The sequence below is a fragment of the Solenopsis invicta genome, chromosome 10 (genome assembly GCF_016802725.1).
Source record: "Solenopsis invicta isolate M01_SB chromosome 10, UNIL_Sinv_3.0, whole genome shotgun sequence".
NCBI classification, from domain to species: domain Eukaryota; kingdom Metazoa; phylum Arthropoda; class Insecta; order Hymenoptera; family Formicidae; genus Solenopsis; species Solenopsis invicta.
Genome location: NC_052673.1, coordinates 7,222,381 through 7,240,032, shown reverse-complemented (window position 1 = coordinate 7,240,032; position 17,652 = coordinate 7,222,381). Strand labels below are relative to the sequence as shown.

The 17,652-nt window shown below is 34.9% G+C and overlaps 2 protein-coding genes across 2 annotated transcripts in view; one reads left to right on the top strand and one right to left on the bottom strand.

The window, feature by feature from the left end:
* The first annotated feature begins 409 nt into the window (after positions 1–409).
* Positions 410–17,652, top strand: part of LOC105204369 (MATH and LRR domain-containing protein PFE0570w) — a 46,785-nt gene continuing 29,542 nt past the window's right edge. Inside the window, exon 1 of the mRNA XM_039454118.1 lies at positions 410–756. The gene's annotated coding sequence lies outside the window, so the exon portion shown is untranslated. The remainder of the gene's footprint in view (positions 757–17,652) is intronic.
* LOC105204370 (uncharacterized protein K02A2.6-like) lies at positions 12,752–16,981 on the bottom strand. Its single transcript, XM_011173430.2, has 3 exons — positions 15,532–16,981; positions 14,284–15,462; positions 12,752–14,181 (listed from the first exon to the last, which is right to left on the bottom strand). Exons 1-3 carry the CDS (start codon positions 16,979–16,981, stop codon positions 12,752–12,754), a joined length of 4,059 nt encoding a protein of 1,352 aa, XP_011171732.2.

The following is a 17,652-nucleotide window of genomic DNA, read 5'->3' as shown; positions in this document are numbered from 1 at the left end:
GTTTTAATAATACCTATAAAGTTTTAACAATAACTTTCTATGTTGTATATATAAAAAAATTATACTTCCACTACATGATTTTAGCATAGACCTAAACCATTTTTATCGGCAGTGTTGTAAAATAGATGTGCTATGTAGTACCAGTTTCGAAAATAGACGTATTGGCGGTAGTATACGGGGATTTTGACCATGGTGAAAGGCTTCTTTCACCATGATTTTGATGGTCCAACGAAAAAAGTCCGTCTGAGGCCTCCTACGTGTTCGGATGTGTTTATCCATTACTAAAATTATTTTTATTATTATTGATTGCATCATGATATAAAGACATATCATGATCGTACGTCACAATCGGCTTGCCAAAATCACTGTCGTGCCTTGCTATTTTCTATCGTTTTTGCATTATGGTCGTATCGTCCAAGTGATTCTAAAGATATGTATTATTAATCAAAAGGAAAAAGAACGGAGAAAGCCTGGATAGTCGTTGATAACCGTTCATAGCTGGTCACACTGCTCCACGCGCGATTGATGCCGCGGCGGGGGCGGCTCAGTTCCATCAAGCTTTGAACAATAGTGGGGAGATAGTAAACGTTGCTTCAGATTACTTCAGAATCGGCATGTGCATTTCGTTGCGAGCAGTGGTCTTTCTTTGTCTGATCACAAAACTCGTGTGCTTTCAGTAGTGGTAAATGTTAGATTTCAGTGCTTATGATGCATCTCAACTGTTAGAAGTGTTAATGGCGAATATTGTCATAAAAGGTAAAGTAATTATCTTGTAAGATTTTTTATTTATAATATTTCATAGTATTACAAATAAGAAATAGAATTTTCTTTTAAGAAGATGCTAAACCAACGGAACTTACCGACCTGTTACAGTTTATTTTAATTTTTAATAATTGTCTCAACAGATCACAAAATCCTTTGGTAGGATGAAAATATGCACCAAAAAAGTGCAATACGAGCGATTTTACGAAAAAATTGACAAAAAAATTAAAAATTCATTTATTTTCAGCTCGTGGATCTGTCACTCAAGGTTAAATTTTTGTCATTTATTAATGCTCTGTAGCTTGTATGTATGAAATAAAATTGTTAGGCTTTGATTGAAATGGCCCACAGTCATTGTCGTGGGCTATTTCAATCAAAGCCTAACAATGAAATTGTTAGGCTTTGATTGAAATGGCTTGCTCCGCAGTGCAGAAAACTCTAACGACAATGACTGTGGGCCATTTCAATCGAAGCCTAACAAAAAAGTTTTGTTTATAAATAGCTGTACGTATATAAATTTCGCTTAGAGCATACCCGGGAAAAAATATTTTATATATAAAATATATCCATATAATAAATATATATGATTATATATATATATATATATATATATATATATATATATATAAAAGAATATACAATTATATATATTTATATATAAATGAATATATAATTATATGTAATTACATATAAATGAATATATACCATTATATATGATTATATATAATTATATATAATTATATACATAGAAACATATTTTATATATAATTATACATAATTATATATGATTATCTATACATAATTATATATCTTATACATAATTATATATGACTATAAAAATTTTTTCCCGAGCATAAACGATGAAAAACATAGTAGTGATCAAAGTCCGAATTCATAGACATTTCTTCGATCTCAAATCTGTCTTTGTTTCGCATATGCTAATGTAGCAAACAAGACGAAAACAGATTTGAGAAACATCTATGAATTTGCCAAGAGGCGCGGTCACAACTTGGCGCCAAGGCAACGCGTTAGCGAAAGGATCTCTAGACTGAGTCATCAAGGAGTGGGGGTAAAGCCCGTATCAGACTGATTACGACTGCCAACTTTGAAGGCCAACCCGACTACGATTTTGAACTAATCACAGTAAAGCGCCGACTGACCGGATCGGCCAACTCGCGTTTAGACTCTAGTCTCTAATTCGAGTCGGCGACTCAAATCATAGCCAATAGAAATGCAAGGTATACTTTATCCGTGTTTTTTTGGTCATTTTATCCCGGACTATTCTACAAAGGGACGAGCACTAAATTTGAATTTAAATAATGTCAAGAATAAGAAAGAAACATTGGCAAATGACATCGACAATGTGATCAAACGACTGAAATCGGCAGTCGTAATCAGTAGTGCAGTCGGCCTTCGCAATTGGCAGTCTTTCTACGGGCTTAATGCTCGAGTAGAAAAAGACGGACTGTGTCTGTGACCGTGCGTTTTCTTTCTTTTCACACATACATATAAAACGTATACCCAAGGACTTTGATTCTGTCCATGGGGAAATTTTCCAAACTAAGAAGTCGCTATCTTTCTACATATTTACAGTTTATGATTAACGTAACGACCAATAAGCTTTAGTTGTTTCATTAATCATGAACTGCAAATATGTAGAAAGTGATGACTTCTCAGTTTGAAAAATTTCTTCATGGACAGAATCAAAGTCCTTGGGTGTACAGTGCTGTGAGAGAGGATTGAAAGAGAATATTAACCCTTAAACACACCGATCCCGTAAAATACGTAAACACATTTTCGGGTCTGAGAGACTTTTTCAACTTTGAGAAATTATAACTTTGGTTCCAATGAACATTTTTAAACAATCTTTTTTTTCACATGAAAGTTTAGAATCTCAAAAATGTGACTGCATAATCAGCATTGCTAAAAAGTAATTTATTGTTAAATTATTAAAAAAAACCATTAAGCAAAAATGAAAAATTGTTCAAAAATTCACTTTTCCTTTAAAAAATCATATCTCCGTAACAAAAAACTTTTAAGGACTTTCAAATACGGCGTTTTAAAGCTAAAAAGTTATACTTTCAAAAAAAATTATAGTAGTGTCATTTTTTTTAAAAAGTATAATTACATAGCAAGGAGAATATGAGGTATTTTTGGGTGTCTAAAAATTCACTTTAAAAAAAATCATATCTTTGCAACAAAAAATTTTTAAAGACTTTACAATACGGCGTTTTAAAGTTAAAGAGTCATACTTAAAAAAAAAAAATTATGTCACTGCCATTTCTATTAAAAAATATATTTACGTAATAAGGCGAATATGAGGTATTTTTGATTAACTCAAGGTGTCTAAAATTAAAAATTGATGTGTTTGATAATATATTTCGGATCCTACGCAGAAATCCTCTTTTTCATGGCACTATAGTATTTTAACTTCAGATAGAGTAACATACGCGGACGGGCCTGTTTAAACGTGTTTTGTCTAGTTTTTTTTACATAAGATTAGTCACAAAAAAGTTTCACTCACACACTATGGTTTGCATTGACCCTAACAAAACTTTACTGCCATACCGTTCGAATTCTAGTAAACCAGAAAAGTTGATCAACCATTATAATCGAAGGAGATTTCAAACATTTTTACGTCCTAGTCCGAACCTCCTATCCTATTCTGTCTTCACACAGCAAGCGTTTAAAACTTCATATAGGGTCTCTTAGACCCATTTATGTGTTTAAGCATTTTGTTATTGAAATAGTACCTGATACACGTATCATCAAAGTACTCAAGTATTTGTTATTATGCGTTATTTTTATTCCTATTTCTCTTTCAATTCTCGCTAACAGATACTATATGCTTTGTACGCGTGCGTAAACGAGAAAGAACGCACGGTCACAGACACAGTCCATCTTTTTCTACCCGAGCATTACATTCACTTCTCAAAAACTCGATGATCGCTTAATCTAAAGATTTCTATGTCTATGAGCGAGACCGAGTTGTGTGCAGTCACGAAGTAGAATAAGGAGACCGAACTTCACGGTGTGTGTGAAGCTGGCACATCATTTGGTGGAAAATCACTAAACATTGACAGTTCTGAGTTTATTTTCAATAGTTCTACAGTTCCTGATAGATAAAACAAATAGTTCTGGTCTTTAAAGCGAAAAAAACGCATAGGACAAAGTGAGGTGCCACGTTCACGCAGCACCTCAGTTTGTCCTACGACATTTTCCAGACCGAATTCTTGTAGGATTTTAAAAGATCTATAGTTCTAGATGAGTTCTAGAAAGAGTTCCAGCGTTTAACATAGTTTATTTATTTATTTTTTTTAAATTATTATAAAACATTTATGTTATAATACTATATAATAGAGTTCCGTGTACGAAAAAATATTTTTCCTACAGTTCTCAACATACTAAAGCGCGTTCCGAAGAGTTCCGGGCGATTCCGATATTAGTTAATTAACAAAAAATTAATAACTCCCGAAAAAGCCGATTTTCCGCATATATAGGTGAGGTGCCGGTCTTTTTCGAAGAGTTCTGTGTACGAAAAAATATTTTTCCTACAGTTCTCAACATATTAAAGCGCGTTCCGAAGAGTTCCGGGCGATTCCGATATTAGTTAATTAACAAAAAATTAATAACTCCCGAAAAAGCCGATTTTCCGCACATATAGGTGAGGTGCTGGACTTTTTCGAAGAGTTCCGTGTACGAAAAAATATTTTTCCTACAGTTCTCAACATACCAAAGCGCGTTCCGAAGAGTTCCGGTCGATTGCATAATTTATTAGTTAATAATAAATTATGCAGTCGACCGGAACTCTTCGGAAGGCGCTTTGTTACGTTAAGAACTATTGAAAAAATATTTTTTTGTACACGGAACTCTCGAATAAAGACCAGCGTCTCACCCATATACCTATGACAAAATACGTGTTTGGCGGGAGTTAACAATTTATTATTAACTAATAAATTATGCAATCGATCGGAACTCTTCGGAAGGTGCTTTGTTACGTTAAGAACTATTGGAAAAATATTTTTTTGTACACGGAACTCTCAAATAAAGACCAGCGTCTCATCCATATGTATCAAAATACGTGTTTGGCGGGAGTTAACAATTTATTATTAACTAATAAATTATGCAATCGCCCGGAACTCTTCGGAACGCGCTTCAATATGTTGAGAACTGTAGGAAAAATATTTTTTCGTACACGGAACTCTTCGAAAAAGACCAGCACCTCACCTATATGTGCGGAAAATCGACTTTTTCGGGAGTTATTAATTTTTTGTTAATTAACTAATTTCGGAATCGCCCGGAACTCTTCGGAACGCGCTTTGGTATGTTGAGAACTGTAGGAAAAATATTTTTTCATACACAGAACTCTTCGAAAAAGTCCAGCACCTCACCTATATGTGCGGAAAATCGGCTTTTTCGGGAGTTATTAATTTTTTGTTAATTAACTAATATCGGAATCGCCCGGAACTCCTCGGAACGCGCTTTAATATGTTGAGAACTGTAGGAAAAATATTTTTTCGTACACAGAACTCTATTATATAGTATTATAACATAAATGTTTTGTAATAATTAAAAAAAAATAAAAAAATAAACTATGTTAAACACTGGAACTCTTTCTAGAACTAATCTAGAACTATAGATCTTTTAAAATCCTACAAGAATTCGGTCTGGAAATGTCGTAGAACAAACTGAGGTGCTGCGTGAACCTGGCACCTGACTTTGTCCTATGCGATTTTTTCGCTTTAAAGGCCAAAACTATTTGTTTTATCTATCAGGAACTGTAGAACTATTGAAAATAAACTCAGAACTGTCAATGTTTAGTGATTTTCCACCAAATGATGTGCCAGCTTCACACACACAACTTCATGCTCAAAGCGTAGCAAAAGTGGATCCAAATTTTGTCGTAAAAATGAGTTCGGTATTTGATCACTTGCGTCGCATGATCATTAATACTACCATTTCTATTGGTTCTAAGCATGATGGATACTCCCATCACGGATTCTAAGGACTATTAATCAATACCCACACAATACATGGACGTTCCCGAACGTCCGATACATGTCCACAGTAGTCCTTGCAATGTCCCAGTATTTCATACGTCTAGGACGTTCCAAGGACGTCCAAAAATCATTCTAGTTTATCGTAGCTGCAGTATGTTTGTAGAACGTCTGCAGGACATATTTGGGATGATTTGTAATATCTAACATATTATGTATATTAAACATGTTCCCGACATACATAATAAATATTTGTAATATCTAACATATTATGTATATTAAACATGTTCCCGACATACATAATAAAATTTGAAAATTGCGAGCGTTGTTCTTTATATTAAATAAGACATTTCGAAGATGTTATAAGGACGTCCATTAAATGTCCAGAGAATATCGGTTGTACGTTCTGAAAAGGTCTGCTACATACATATATGTCAACGAAATTGAGTATTTTTATTATTATTATTATTATCATTATTATTATAACACAAGGATTTTATACATTATAAAATTATAAAGATAATTTTGTGTGTTGAAAAATATTTAACACGAAAGATATATTTAACCATATATAAACATAAACAATAAATTTTAATAATACGATAAGCTTTAATATAAAGTATATAGCTTTTTAATAAAATATATTATTTGTTAATATTTAATATTTTATTATTGAGGAATTTTATTTGTGAAAAAAATTCTACTCAAAATATAAAAATAAATAATAACGTTTATTATATCGAGTAAAATTTTTCTTGGAAAAAACGTTTTGAAACGTAAATTTAAAATATAAAGAAAGTAATTATACATCTAACAGCAAGGTATATATATTTGATTTACAGAATCATATCTGTTTACATGATTCTGTGAATCAAATACATGTATACATTAAAATTCGATTTAATTATAATTTATGAAATCCTGTAATTTTGGATTGAAACGGATTTAACAAGCGAGTGCTGGCACCACCGCTAGGCGGCCACGCCACGGGAGATCTTTTCGTGAGTCGAATGGGGCCATAGGTGTTATATCTAGGCGCCACCGCGGCCGACTCCCCAGCTCATAACTTCAGTGAGACTTTTAGAAACTACTTGTTGTAATCTCGAGACGAATACTTGCTCTCATTCTTTTCAAATATGACGTGTGTGTGAAACGCTGTTCCACATAAATTTTTATAATTTTTACATGTAAATAATAATTTATATTGTTACTTAATTTTATACAAAAATTAAATATTTAATTTAAATATAATCTTTTTTTTAATTTTTTTTAACGAAAAGGATACAAAAAATATTTTTTTTTGTAAACTAAACATTTATTACGTTTTACATTAATGTATTCTGTTTTAATAAATCTATCTGGGTTCTGATCCTATTTTCAATCTGTCTTAACACCGTATTTTTGGTTCAGAAATCCCAATCGATTTAGATTACTTTTTTTAAATTGGTTTTAATCGCACATTTTTGGCAGGGTTAATACTACTTTTATTAACAAATATCATTTTTTACTAAATAAAATCTTAATTGCACAATATAAAATAACATCCAAACAACGTCTATAGAAGTTCTTTTTATGTTCTGCCGAGACGTCCTAATGACATCTATTTGACGTCAGAAAGCGGTACATTGTACGTCTCCTAGATGTCTATAAGACACAATTGGTATGTCACTGGTATGTCATTGGTATGTCACGTCAAGACATGTTTGACCGCGAATTGAACGTCCAAAGGACATTCTTGTGTTGCGTGTGTAGAAACGCTAGTACTAACAAACATGCGACGCGTGTAACCAAATACCGAACTCATTTTTACGACGAAATTTGGGTCCACTTTTGCTACCCAAAGTTCGGTCTCCTTATCTTACTTCTTGGCAACAGTAGTTGATCTTTTTGCAAATGAAGCTGCAATCAAAGAACAAAGACAGATCTATGCATTGGACAAAGAGCGCTAGCCTAGTGTTAGCGCTCCCCCTTACTTTATTTGAGGGAGTTCAGTTTTAGCATCCTCTTGTATTTTAATAGTCACGCGAACTTCCATGGAATCAGTCTTTAATAGTGGATACGGTTAATTGAACTTTACTGAATGCTTCAAACGCTTTTATTGGGTTGGTCAATAAACCTCTATTAACGTTGCAAACGCTACTCTTGGATATGGACCAAGTAACGCTACAAATGCTTCAAAACTTAACTTTTAGAAAAAATAAAAATTTGTACATCCAACGTCATCGATTCTGTCCACAGTATAAGTACATACAATAAGTCAACTCCGACCAAAATCTGCGAAATGGTTGTCACTCGCGCATGACGCGACTGCACACTCAACAACATGGCGGTTTATAGGGAAACACCAGCAAACATAAACCTCTAATGTAAAATTGTTTAATATCGTTGTTTAAACTGAGCATTATATAAAACGATTTGGTACGAATAGTACTTAGTACGCATAAATAATTAATGTAAACTAGATAATTTACTTATTGTTGTTTAAGACATTTTAATGTCTACATGATGTTTCTTGAACAAGGCGTGCTGTTATGTATAAGTTAGTGTTTAAATTGTCCGCGCCGCACACTCAACATCATGGCCGACCATTTCTCTTCAGATCAAAGGTGCCGACATAGAGTTAACTTACTGTATGTACACCCAAAGACTTTAATTCTGTCCATGGGGAAATTTTCCAAACTGAGAAGTCGCTATCTTTCTACATACTTACAGTTCATGATTAACGTAACGACCAATAAGCTCTAGTCGTTTCATGAATCATGAACTGCGAGTATGTAGAAAGTAATGACTTCTCAGTTTGGAAAATTTTCCCATGGACAGAATCAAAGTCCTTGAGTGTACTTATACTGTGATTCTGTCCCTCGGAAAATTTCCCTGAGAAGCCGTTATCTTTCTACTTACAGTTCATGATTAACGTAATGCTCAATAAACTTTAGCTGTTACATTAATCATGAACTGTGAGTATGTAGAAAAATGGTGATATCTCAATTTGGAAAATTTTCTGAAGGACAGACTCAATGACGCTGCGTGTACACCCAACGTGTTTGATTCTGTTCATGGGAAAATTTTCCAAACTGAACAGTCGCTTTTTTTCTACATATTTACAGTTCATGATTAACGTAACGATTAATAAGCTCTTGTTGTTACATTAATCATGAATTGCAAATATATAGAAAGATAGCGACTGTTTAGCCCATATAGCACAAAGAGATTGCAAGAACATTGCAGAATGATTTCATTGAAACATTGTAATATTGCATTTTGATTGCGAAACATTGCTGCAACATTGCTGGAAGATTGCAGCAACATTAAGATGTTCGCTTTTTGAAATATTGCATTGAAACATCCCATTTTTCCAAAATATTCACATAAATATTATTACATCACATAATTCCAATAAACAAAACAATATTTTTGTAACATTTTAAAAAACATTTTTTGCAAAAAAAAATCTCGGAAATATTTGTTCTGAAATTTCCAAGCGGTCACCAATCCAAGTCGCGACTCCGGTGAACGTTGCTTGACCTCCGTGATTGCTGCGAATTGATTCCTAATGATGACCTGTGAACACTTTATGCTGATAGGTATATATAACTGGTAGATCAGGTCAATATACCCCACGCAACACAAGGACGTCCAATGGACGTCGCGGTCAGACATGTTTTGACGTCCAGATGACATACTAATTGTGTCTTGTAGACGTCTAGGAAACGTCCTTCGGACGTACAATGTACCGCCTTTGACATCAAATGGACGTCATTAGGACGTCGCAGCAGGACATAAAAAGGACTTTTATGGACGTTGTTTGGACATTATTTTATATTGCGTGATTAGGACTTTATATAGTAAAAAATGATATTTATTAATAAAAGTAGTATTAACCCTGCCGAAAATGTGCGATTAAAACCGATTTAAAAAAAAAGTAATCCGAATCGATCGAGATTTCTGCACGAAAATATGGTGTTAAGACAGATTGAAAATACTATAAAATCGGAACTCAGATAGATTTATTAAAACAGAATACATTAATATAAAACGTTATAAATGTTTAATTTACAAAAAAATATTTCTTGTATCCTTTTCGTTAAAAAGGACTAAAAAAAGATTAAATTTGAATTAAATATTTAATTTTTGTACAAGATTAAATAACAATACAAATTGTTATTTACATGTAAAAATTATAAAAATTTATGTGGAACAGCGTTCCACACACACATCACATTTGAAAAGACTGAGAGCGAGTATTCGTCTCGAGGTTATAACAAACAGCTCCTAAAAGTCTTACTGAAGTTATGAGCTGGGGAGTCGGCCGCGGTGGCGCCTAGATATAACGCCCGTGGCCGCATTCGACTCACGAGATCTCTCACGGCGTGGCCGCCTAGCGGTGGTGCCAGCACTTACTTGTTAAATTCATTTCAATCCGAAATTACAAGATTTCATAAATTATAATTAAATCGAATTTTAATATATACATGTATTTGATTCACAGAATCATGTAAACAGATATGATTCTGTAAATCAAATATATATATCTTGCTGCTAGATGTATAATTACTTTCTTTATATTTTAAGTTTACGTTCCAAAACGTTTTTTCCAAGAAAAATTTTACTTGATATAATATACGTTATTATTTATTTATATTTTGAGTAGGACTTTCCTCACAAATAAAATAGCCATTAAATAGCATATTAAATTAATCGTTATAGTATTATACATATGTATTAAATATTACATAATTTAAATATTATATATAATAAAATATTAAATATTAACGAATAATATATTTTATTAAAAAGCTATATACTGTATATTAAAGCTTCTCATATTATCAAAATTTGTAATTTATATTTATATATGGAACAACGCAATTTTCGAATGCATATTTATTATGTATGTTGGAAACATGTTTAATATACATAATATGTTAAATATTACGAATCATCCCAAATATGTCCTGCGGATGTCCTACAAACGTCATACTGCAGCTATGATAAACCAGGATGTCTTCGGACGTCTTTGGAACGTCCTATGGACGTACGAGATACTAGGACATTACAAGGACTTTTGTGGACGTGTATTGGACGTCCGAGGACGTCCATGTGTTGTGTGGGACGTTATCGAAAAAATGAAAAATGTATAATTAAAGCACAATATTTATATAAACAAATATAAAATTATAGTTTTTTTTACTAATTTTGCAAATGCAGAATAGCATTTAAAATAACTTCTCTATTATTTGTTTAAAAAAAAATGTAATTAGAAAATATATATTAATATAATACAGTAATTAAATTAAATATGAAAAAATTTTTATTAAAAAAACAATTAAAAAATATTGTTTGTTCATTGGGCTGTAGATCGAGGTTTCTTCATATATGGACCTATTTCGTCTATTGACATAAATATTTATGTTTCTTAACAATACTATGATGCACACAGCACCACGGGACCGCATGCATTTTCTAGATGTCTTAGAGTCAACATTTGAAGGATGTCTGCAGACGTCTATGCAAAGTTGATTTGCAGTCAACTTTGAAAGCCTGACTTGGATGAGTCGACTTACAGTCGATATATGGACGGTTGTACTGTTAGGGAATGTAGAGATTCAGCGGAAAATTTAGTAACATCGCCCGAGTTTAGTTAGCTAAATGCGGATGAATAATTATGGATAAGTAATTAATATATTATTACACGCGAATATTCTGCTTTGGCTCTTTATTGCCACTACTTTATTAAAAAATTATGATATTGCAATGTTTTCGGAATATTACTGGCATATGCCATGCGATGTTGCAGGCATATTGTTATGTTTCTACAATGTCTCCGTAATATTGCATTGCAATCTGCAACATTGCAACGTTGCTGCAACGTTGCTGCAATGTTGCTGGAATTTTCTGTGCTGTATAGGAGTTTGGAAAATTGTCCCATGGACAGAATCAAACACGCTGGGTGTACATGACAAATTATAAATAGATATTAGACAAAAATTAATGCTCACTAAGGATGAATGCGTAATATTATATTAAATAATATTCCTCAAGTATTAAAGAAAATAATTATACATCTATACACTCGATTCTGACAATATTATATAAATATTATATAAATAAGTAAATAATATTATTTAATATTTTAGTACTTTAATATTTTAAAATATTGAGGACATTATAACTTTTAAATATAATAATTATAAAATTTATGAGAGTATTTTATACATAAAATAATTTATATTAATTTTTGATCACATTAATATTAGAACATTTTCATAATAATCCACGGATATTAAAGTAATATGTTACGAATATTATATAAAAACGGACATATAATATTAACACTATTCCTATAATGTTAAAATAATTAAATATATTGTAATATGCTCGTAAGATTATTTTATAACATTATTTTAATTTTTAATAATATTCATATAACGTCTTAAGAATATTGTGTGCTTATAGGCAAGGTATGTATTTTAACAAAGGGTACAGCCGGATTAATATGGGAAATCTGCCCCCGCGGCTTTTTTGACTCGTACTCAGGGGATCGATTTGGTGTCGAATAAAAATAATTCACCTCAATTTTTAGCTCTTTAATTCAAACGGTTTTCGAGATTTTCAAAAACACCTGTTTTTTCGATTTTATTTTTATTTTTATAGTAAAATTCAAAATTAATTGATGATGATTTTTGTTGTGTCTTTTGGGTACCAAATAACAGCTTATGTATATATATATATATATATATATATATATGTACTTAAGAAAGAATGGTTTATTGAGTAAGTACTCTGAGTAGGTACAAGAATGAATATCGTTCGTACAAGGCGTGGAAGTCGTTCGCCTCCCGCTTTGCGTGCTTAAAACCACACACACTCTCTGTACGCGAGGCGCGTACGCACACGTTTTTCGGCGCCCTACATGATAGCGCCACCTCTCTCGGCGTCTGTTCGGGCGGCACGCTGCATGAGACCCCAAGGGTCCCAACACTCCTCCCTTGTTAAGAAGGACGTTTCCCGTAGCGGCGTACTCCTCCTAGTTTCTTGTAATCTGGGCGATCTTTGTCTGCGAGTCGGCTTGAACGCCGTATAGCTGGTTCCTGGGCGGAAACATCCTTATTGTAGGTGATGTTGGCCCCTTCGAATGGTAGGGGAGACAATGGGGGATCTATCACCGGATTTTGTACTGCCGGTAACAACTCCTCGTTTACCGTTTCGTTCCTCTCATCCGAGGAAACGGCGCGCTTCCAGATTTGGTTGAAATGCCGTTTGATGATATCCTTACCTATTCGGACTCGTGCTATTGTAGATCCTATGCAGTCGATTATCTTTCCAGGGACTCGACGGCCGTTTGCCAGTTGTACCGTCACTAATTGTCCCGGGCTGAATTTTCGAGTTCTTGCCCCATGATGGGTGTCGAACTGGTTCTTTATTCTCTTCTGCTGATAAGATAGTTTCCCTTCTGATTTGCTTTTCGGGTTGAAGATCTCCAAGGGCGTACGGAATTTTCGTCCAAAGAATACTTCTGCTGAAGATTTGTGATCCGGAGCTACTTCACACGGTGTATAGTTATACGTATACAGAAACTGATTTAATATAGTTTCTCTCTGCGACGGAACTTGTAAATCTAAAGAGCGTTTCAGCGTATTTACCATACGTTCTGCTAACTCATTTGACTGAGGATGTCTTGGAGGGCTGCGTAAGTGAATAATATTGAAGTCCTCACAGAGTTGCGCAAATTCTTCTGCTGTAAACTGCGTTCCATTGTCAGAAACTATAGTCTTTGGTGGGCCATATCTCGAAAATAGACGACGCAGATATTTGCACGTAGCTGTTGCTGTAATGGTTGGAAACCATTCAGCATCCGTAAATCTTGAGTGGCTATCGACTGTGATAAGCACCCATTGTCCATGAATTGGACCTGCAAAGTCCATGTGAACACGTTCCCACGGTGACTTTGATTCCGGCCATGGATGAAGTGGTTCCTTTGTAGGATTTGGAGCGGTTTCCGCACAATGTTTGCATTTCTTGACAAAATCCTCGATGTCAGCGTGCATCGCAGGCCAATAAAAATAACGTCGAGCCAACTGTACCATTCGACGAATACCTGGATGTGCAATGTGCAGTTGTCGTAGAACAGCTTGCCGAAGACTGTGCGGAATAACAATTTTATCGTCAGACACAAGAGTTTTTTCTACGACGGTTAAGTATTGACGACGACGATAATAAGGAAGCAGTTCCTTGTCTTTCGTATCGGATTTTTGCCATCCGACTTGTAAACGATCGATAACTTCGGCTAGAATTCCGTCCTTGTATGTTTCTCGCTGCAACTCTTCCCGAGTTGTTTTAGGTAGACTCTGGGCTGATTCTTCCACTATTTGTTGAATTTCCGTTTCCAGCTGTTGCAAGGAAGCTACTACTTCCTCCAATTCTGGATCAGAAGATTCTGTTCTAGCCTCTTAAATGAGTCTCGATAAGGCGTCCGCTTGTCCAAAGTGTTCTGTTCTGACATATTCGATGTCGAAATTATAACCAATAAGGCGGAGAGTCCATCGTTTCAAACGATTTGCAGTACGAGTGTCTAAACCCTTCGTTTTTGAAGTACGGAATAGCGTTAATAGGGGTCGGTGATCCGTTTGAAGAATAAATTTTCGACCAAATATAAACTTTCTGAATCGTTCGACCGCCGTTACAAGCGCCAAAGCTTCTTTTTCAATTTGGCTGTAACCTTGTTGAGTCTTCGTCAAAGCCTTAGACATGTGAAAGACAGCTTTTACTTGGCCATCTGGGTAGCGTTGTAATAGAACACCACCGATACCTGTCGGACTTGCATCCGCAGCGACTATTAGCGTTTGTGCAGGGTCATAATGTGCAAGTAAAAGAGGACTCAATAAAACTTCCTTTACCTTGTGAAAAGCTTGATTGCAAGCTGAAGTCCATCTAAACGGAGTATCTTTTTTTAATAATGTTTCCAACGGAGCCTTTAAGCGATGTAGATTTGGTACAAATTTTCCGTAATAATTGACTAGTCCGAGGAATGATCTAACTTCCTTTGAATTATTTGGAACTCGCATTTCACGTATTGGTTGAATACGCGCTGGATCTGGCTCGATTCCTCTGGAAGAAATAATAAATCCTAGATACTTTACTGATGACGTATGAAACTTACATTTTCCCAAGCTTAACCTGAAACCCCAGTCTTGAAGTCTATTCAAAACAGCGTTTAGACGTGTGTCATGCTCTAGACGATCGCGTCCACCGATGAGAATATCATCCAGATAAATCAGGATACCTGGTATATCTGCGAGAGCTTGTTCCAGAGTGCGTTGGAATATTGCCGGTGCTGGTTTTAGACCAAAAACCAGCCGATTGAATACAAACAGTCCTCGATGCGTGTTGATTGTAGTTAAAGGTTTGCTTTCGTCATCCAATTTCATTTGGAAATACGCGTCTGAGAGATCCAATTGAGTGAACCTTGTATTCCCTCGATGTTTTGCCATGATATCCTCCATATTTGGAATAGGATAATCCTCAGATTCTAGTGCTTCGTTCAATCCTGTGGAATAATCAGCACAAATGCGTAGTTTTCCATTTGGTTTCTTTGCGACAACAATCGGAGCTACCCACTCTGATGTGTCAGTTGGAGTTAGAATTTCATTACTAATAAGCCGATCGATCTCGGCGTTGAGCTGTTCTTCCAGTGCGAGTGAAACTGAACGGCGTTAAGCGTGAATTGGATGAGCGTCTTTTTTAAGGCGTAGCTTTACTTTAGCCTTTGTACATTCCCCAATTTTGTCACTAAAAAGTTCTGGGAATTTATTCGACAAAAAAGTATCTTTGACCGTGTTGATGGCCAATTGATTTCCTGTATCTCCTTGGTCATATTCTACCAACTTGAGTTCATCGATTACCTGTGCACTTATAAGTGCTGTATTTAGGCGATTTAACACAATTACAGGCCTTTTTGTAATCTTTCCTTTGTAACTTAAGGTTGCGTTGAAATATCCTTTCGTATTCAACTTGTGTCCAGAGACGTTTACGCAAGTAGATTTGTAAGGTTGCAAAGGTGGACATCCTATATTTGTCCATATCTTAGATCCAATCGCTGTTACATCTGCGCCTGTGTCTAGTTGCATCTTAGTTTGCCTGTCGTTCAGCAGGATTTCCACATATTTTCTATGTTGTTGGCCGGTTCCTGAAACACCTTTAAAATGAATACTTTCGACCTTCTTTTTACCTTTTGACCAACAGACTTTTGCTATGTGACCAGTCTTCTTGCAGATCCTACAGTCTGAATTTTTAAAAGGGCAGTCATCTCTCTTGTGAGTTGAGAGACCGTATCCACGACATTGTGAAAATGACGATTTACTTGTAGAAGGCTTTATGTAACGTTTCGATTCCTTCTCCTTTTCCTTTGGTTTGGATTTAGAATATTTTTGTACAGCGTTGATTTCAGGAGAATGTTGATCCTCGACTTGTCTCACATCGGCAGTACGTTCCACATGAGCATAGCAAATTTCTTTGATGTCATTGAATGTACAGTTTTCCTTTTCGGCTGTAATCTTAAACAGAAGAGTACGTTCTGTCCGATAAGCGTGATCACTTAACGCTAGTGCTGCAAGTAAAATTTTGAGTTGATCTATATTGAAATTATTAATTTCAAAGACATCCCCCATGATGCTAATTTGATCAAGAATGTCGATTACAGCCACGGACGGTGTTGCTCGATAATTTAAAGCTTCAAACCGACGTTGAAAAAGTGACTTATTGTCATGAAATTGTTTTTTTAAATGTTTGACGAGATCTACGAAACTTAACTCGTGTGGCTTGGAAGGTGATAAACGATTCAATAATCGTTGATACTCATCATCGCCGAGGGCATTTAGGAGTAACTGCTTTCTATCTTCTTCTGTTAAGCCTTTCGCACCATCGATAAAGGTGCTTTCATGCCGCTCGTACCACAGCGTAAAGGTTTTGCCCTTAGTCGGCTCGTGGATAAACTTACCCAATCGTTCAGCCAGATTTGAAAACTGGGATGATTTGACAAGGGGGGCGGACAAGTTGCTATCCGTTCCCAACTGCGACGATGTAGAAGCGGAATTACCTTGTACTTTATTTGTTAGCAGACTCATCATCTGCTTTTGTGACTCAACCATTTGTTGCATAAACAATTGCTGTCCTTCTGCTAGCTTTTGCTGGTTTTCTGTTAACGCACTTAAGTACTGATCCATCGTGAATTTTATACGTGGTTCGTATAACCTCAAAATTGAATTATAACCGCAGCGCCAATTGTTGTGTCCTTTGGGTACCAAATAACAGCTTATGTATATATAAATATATGTACTTAAGAAAGAATGGTTTATTGAGTAAGTACTCTGAGTAGGTACAAGAATGAATATTGTTCGTACAAGGCGTGGAAGTCGTTCGCCTCCCGCTTTGCGTGCTTAAAACCACACACACTCTCTGTACGCGAGGCGCGCACGCACACGTTTTTCGGCGCCCTACATGATAGCGCCACCTCTCTCGGCGTCTGTTCGGGCGGCACGCTGCATGAGACCCCAAGGGTCCCAACAATTTTTTTTCTAATTCTTAGGAGTCTAAGACATGAAAAAATAATATGATCATGATGCTTAAACGAAAAGCCGATTTTTAGCGGAGGAAAGAAAATTAAAATTTTTATTTTTTTTAGCTTTTGTGAAATATGTCACTCACCAAAAATCGTCAAAAAATGTCTTTTATACTCCTTTACACTCAGGAACTTTTTGAATTTTTTGAAGTGGTGGAACAATATGAAAAAAATTAAAAACTCATTTTTTTTCTAAAATCTCGCGTTTTAACTAACTTATATTTTTTTTAGTTCAAAAAAATGCGTAGAAAATATTTTTTTACCAAAAATACATCC

What these genes read in the sequence shown, in the direction of transcription:
- LOC105204370 (XM_011173430.2), bottom strand. Translation starts at nt 16,981, where the DNA reads ATGGATCAGTACTTAAGTGCGTTAACAGAAAACCAGCAAAAGCTAGCA. An exon ending in TAGTGACAAAATTGGGGAAT is followed by an intron (nt 15,463 to 15,531) that starts GTACAAAGGCTA and finishes AACGCCGTTCAG; the next exon opens with TTTCACTCGCACTGGAAGAA. An exon ending in ATGGACTCTCCGCCTTATTG is followed by an intron (nt 14,182 to 14,283) that starts GTTATAATTTCG and finishes CTTCTGATCCAG; the next exon opens with AATTGGAGGAAGTAGTAGCT.